Source organism: Lipotes vexillifer, unplaced genomic scaffold (assembly GCF_000442215.2).
Source record: "Lipotes vexillifer unplaced genomic scaffold, Lipotes_vexillifer_v1.1 scaffold69, whole genome shotgun sequence".
Taxonomy (NCBI): domain Eukaryota; kingdom Metazoa; phylum Chordata; class Mammalia; order Artiodactyla; family Lipotidae; genus Lipotes; species Lipotes vexillifer.
Genome location: NW_006790942.1, coordinates 564021 through 568889, shown reverse-complemented (window position 1 = coordinate 568889; position 4869 = coordinate 564021). Strand labels below are relative to the sequence as shown.

The 4869-nt window shown below is 44.5% G+C and overlaps 1 protein-coding gene across 2 annotated transcripts in view; it reads left to right on the top strand.

Moving 5' to 3' along the window:
* Window positions 1-244: 244 nt before the first annotated feature.
* PRKDC (protein kinase, DNA-activated, catalytic subunit) overlaps window positions 245-4869 on the top strand; it is a 156162-nt gene continuing 151537 nt past the window's right edge. For both annotated transcript variants that reach the window (XM_007464010.1, XM_007464009.1), the window contains exons 1-7: window positions 245-398; window positions 2235-2311; window positions 2414-2506; window positions 2802-2876; window positions 3628-3736; window positions 4153-4265; window positions 4357-4456. In XM_007464010.1, the coding sequence (XP_007464072.1) occupies window positions 245-398; window positions 2235-2311; window positions 2414-2506; window positions 2802-2876; window positions 3628-3736; window positions 4153-4265; window positions 4357-4456 (721 nt within the window). The remainder of the gene's footprint in view (window positions 399-2234; window positions 2312-2413; window positions 2507-2801; window positions 2877-3627; window positions 3737-4152; window positions 4266-4356; window positions 4457-4869) is intronic.

Genomic DNA, 4869 nt, shown 5'->3' with positions numbered 1-4869 from the left:
TCGCGCCCGCGCTCGCCCCCGGGGCACTTCTGCGCCCGGGCCCGATGTGCTCACTCGTCGAGGACCCCGCCCCATTCAGCCCGCTAAGGCCCCGCCCCTCGCAGGATCCCGCCCCCTGCCTCAGGGGCACTTCCGGGCCCGGACAGCTGTGCGCACGCACCGGAAGTCCGCCCCCCCCGCCCCGTTCCACTAGGCACTTAAGGCCCGGGTGGCTTGCGCGCACGCGCTGGTGTTGTTGGGCGTCATGGCGGACGCGGGGTCTGGCGTGCGGGGTACTCTGCTTCAGTTACAGGAGTACTTGTCCGCGGCCGACCGCTGCGGAGCGGCGGTGGCCAGTTGTCAGCTGCTGCGGGCTCTGGGGCAGGAGTGCGTGCTGAGCTCCGGCCCTGCCCTGCTGGGTGGGTACGGCTCCGGGCTTCCGACAGCCCGTAGCCCGGCAGCCCTTGCGGGTCCGGCGTGGGAGCCTCGGGCGGTGCTTGAACGGGCTGGTCGGAATTCGTGATGTGTGTAAAAGTGGTTTGTCAGCTTCCTCTTTTTTTAACGGCAGAGGAAAGGAATTTTAAAACCAAAGGTGGTGAAAATGACCCGAGTTTGGTATCATTGCTATCCGCGGTGGGGAGGGACGAGAGGAGACTATTTTCTTCCACCTCAGTGTCGCCTAAACCCACCAGCACCTTTTCCAAACCCCTGTGTTTGCTGAGAAGCAAGCCATGCTGTTCTTTTAATTCTTTAGCAATGCCTAGATGAGAACTTTTCCTTTTGCAGCAACGGTGCCTCATTTCAGCATTTTTAAATGTGTCATCGCGTGAAAACATCTGTGATATTCCCTTTTTTTTAAAAAAAGGGAAAGTGAATCTTTTATTTTTTTAATTTCATTTATTTTTGGCTGCATTGGGTCTTCGTTGCTGCGCGCGGGCTTTCTGTAGTTGCAGCGAGCGGGAGCTGCTCTTCGTTGCTGTGCACGGCCTTCTCACTGCGGTGGCTTCTCTTGTTGTGGAGCGCAGGCTCAGTAGTTGTGGCGCACGGGCCGGCCCAGGGCTTGAACCCGCGTTGGCAGGCGGATGCTTGACCACTGCGCCACCAGGGAAGTCCCAGTGTTATTCCCTTTTAAAGCTGCAAGTATGCAGACTCTTCACGTTGTGTCCGCTTTAATTAGAAGGTAGATGAGATTTTCTTCCTAAGAAAGTCATTGTTGAATAAGGTGGAGAAATACTGTAAGAAATGTCTTGAAGAAGATGCTGTGCAGTACCTATATGTTGTTAGCGGTGTATTAATGGGGAAATTAATGACCAGACAGCAGCATCATTGTGTAAATGCTTTCTAGTCTGAGTTTTAGGGGTTCAATTTTGTTCCTTTAGTAACGTTTTGTAAAGCAGTTCCAGGTTCACTCTGCATATCCAGGGTGTGTCCTTTTTCTTGAGAGATTATAGGGGAGAGTACTAGTTTTCTGTTGGTGCTAAAACGTACCACTGGCTTGGTGTTTACAACAGCGCAGGTTTGTCAGTCTTATAGTTGTGTGGTTGGAAGCCCAGCACGGGTCTCATCAAGCTGAAACCAACGCAGCAGGCAGGGCCACTTTCCTTTTCTGAAGGCTCTGAGGGAGAATTCTTTTCCTTTTTCATTCAGGTTGTTAGCAGACTTCAGTTCCTTGCAGTTGCAGCACTGAGGTCCCTTTTTCCTTGCTGGCGTTCCTTGCTTCTAGAAGACCCCTGCATTTCTTGGATTACGCTGCCCCCCTCCCCCTTCCTCCATCTTCAAAGCCAGCAGCAGAGGGTCAAGAGACATGCTTGGAATCTGTCCTGCTTTCCTGTACTCCCTCTCCTTCCCCCCTCTTCCACTTGTGAGAGAGCCCTTGTGATTGCATTGGGCCCACGTAATGGCCCAGGATGCTCACCAGTTTAAGGTCAGCTGATTAGCAACCTGATTTTCATTCGCCATGTAAAGTTAGCATATTCACAGGTGTGACACTAGGAATTAGGGTTCTGGCATCTTTGGGGCCAGTATTCTGCCTACCTCATTGCTGTGAAACATCTAGAATTTCCCGTTTTCCTTGTCAAAATACGGCAGCATTAGGCTAGTGTTTTATCACTTACGAGGCTGAATTGAGAAACAAGCAACACCTTTAGGGTGGGATTATGGAGTACCTGAATTGAGAAACAAGCAACACCTTTAGGGTGGGTTTATGGAGTACCATGGCAGCTCTCTTATTTGTTTTGTTTGTTTGTTTTTTCCAGCATTACACACGTCCTTAGTTTTTTCCAAAGATTTTGGTTTGCTTGTATTTGTTCGGAAATCACTTGGCGTTGATGAAGTAAGTTGAAGACATTCACTTTGCTCTTCTAGTACATTCCTTCACGTTGAGGTGACTTTTTTCTTAGCCGTGTTTCTGTAATGCTTATTTTTTTTATTATAGTTTCGTGATTGTAGAGAAGAAGCCCTAAAGTTTTTATGTGTTTTCTTAGAGAAAATTGGTCAGAAGATCACACATTATTCTCTCGATATTAAGGTAAGGAGGAAAAAACATACCTCGTTATATACCAGTGTCCCTTTTAATTTATGGTGTAAGTTAAACTTAACTTTATTTCTGCCTTTCTTGTTGGGGAGTTTATTTTTGCTTGATTGTGTTAGAAATTAAGTGGCTATTTTTAAAAAAATTTAATGAGCTAAGGCCCTTGTGGAAAGTATTAAATTGTAATATATACTGGTATCACTCCTCCGAGGAGTAGTTTTAGCTGTTAAGTCTTAGTTATAAGAACTAAAGTCTTATTGATGATTTTGATATGTCTCCTTTTAAAACCTAGAATACTTGTACCAGTGTTTATACAAAAGATAAAGCTGCTAAATGTAAAATTCCAGCCCTAGAACTTCTTATTAAGGTAATTTAAAAAATATTTCTAAGCGCATGTGTTTTCAATTAAATATATATCTTGAACTGAAAATTGGAGTTTTGGGTTATGTTTTGGGTGAGAGATGTTGTAGAATCACATTGATGTGTGGAGAAGATGCGTGTTTCCCAGCTGTCACCCAATAACAACCTTGGTATTTTGCCTTCACACCCTTCTGGGTAGCAAAGGGAGAAGTTCGGTTGCGAGGGGTATGAAGGGAAGGGAGCGCGGAGTGTAAGGAATTGACTGCCCCTCCATTACTCTTACCCTTACTGTGAAAACCTAAACGCTGCTAAGAATTGCCAGAGTTCATCTCATTGTGTCTTTGAATGTCTTCCTAAAATCTTAACACTGGTATGGGTCTGTGTGTTCTATGTAAGTGGTCATTGGGCTCACTCTCATCTAGGTATCTGTTTAGATGTGTCTCTCTTTTAGAATTTCTTTGGGTCTTGTTGGTCCTTGTCTTAAAATGTCTCTGAGAACATGTGTCTAGTCATAGTATACTTTTCTTGGGAAGGTGAAATTAAGTCTACCTCCCCTTCCCCTTTGTAGCCCCTGTTTTTCCACCACCCACCTCAACCCGTCCTCCCAAATAACGTGGCTGGATAAGAGCCCTGAGAGGCGGAGAGTGAGTGCCCTAGAGACACGTGGGTGTGGAGGTCCACTGTGTGTGAGCAGGTGCTGTAGATGGAAGCCTTTTTGCTGCTGTCTCTGTACACTCGGCTACCTTGTGTTCTTTCAGTTACTTCAGACTTTGAGAAGTTCGAGCCTCATGGATGAATTTAGAGTTGGAGAATTATTTAGCAAGTTCTATGGAGAACTTGCATTGAAAACAAAAATACCAGATACAGGTGAGCTGTATTTAAATGTTATTTTAAAAAATATTTTAACAAATTAAACAATTATTAGCATAAAACTTAGGTTTTCTCTGCCGTGGTATTTATGTGCTTTACAGATGAATTCTTTTTACTGAAAACAAACCAAAATGGAGACAAGAAACAATGTGTGAAGTCTTACAAAAATTGTAATCTTTACAAAAGATTTCTTTAAATGGAAAACTCACAACGCGTGTCAAATGTAATTTAGTTTATAATAATAAATTTGCATAAAACATCATGGAAGATTCAGTACATAAAACTAGATATTTTGTGGGGCTTATCGTGAAATTATTTTGAACTGAACAGCCTTTCATTTTCTTATTTGTGCATTTTTGTTTAATTTATTTAAGTGATTTTAGGCCTAAATTTGTCTAAAATTTATTTTTCAGTTCTAGAAAAGATATATGAGCTCCTAGGAGTATTAGGCGAAGTTCATCCTAGTGAGATGGTAAATAATTCAGATAAACTCTTCCGGGCTTTTCTGGGTGAACTTAAGACCCAGGTATGATAAACTTTATGATCTTCTTTTCTGCTTACATATATCTGGTGAATTTTTCTCTTTTAATGAGATCTTGTTAAAACTCTCCTTTCAGATGACATCAACAGTGAGAGAGCCCAAACTTCCGGTTCTGGCAGGGTGTCTGAAGGGACTGGCTTCGCTTCTGTGTAACTTCACTAAATCCATGGAAGAAGGTATCGCTTGATGGCACTTGAGTTTCTTTATTCAAAAACTACTGGTCTAAAATGAATTACTGTGTATTTTTTTGAACGTTTATACCCGGTGTGGATTTGCATGCAGCTGGGAGAGACAGTAGAGAGATTCCATGTGTCCTTCACCTGGCATCTCCTGATGACGTCTGTCATAGCTGTAGCACGATAGCACAGCCTGATAAAATCTGTGGGCCTTGCTCAGATTCCACATGCTTCGTGTGCACACATTTGTGTGTTGGGTTTAGTTTTGTGCAGGTTTAGCAGGTGTGGACTCGTGTATGCACCATGGCAGCCAGGATACTGAGCAGCCCGTCACCAGGAAGATCCTTCATGCTCCCCTTTTATGGCCACAGCCACCTCCGCCTGCTCCCCCTCCCCTCCCCCTGCTCCCCCTC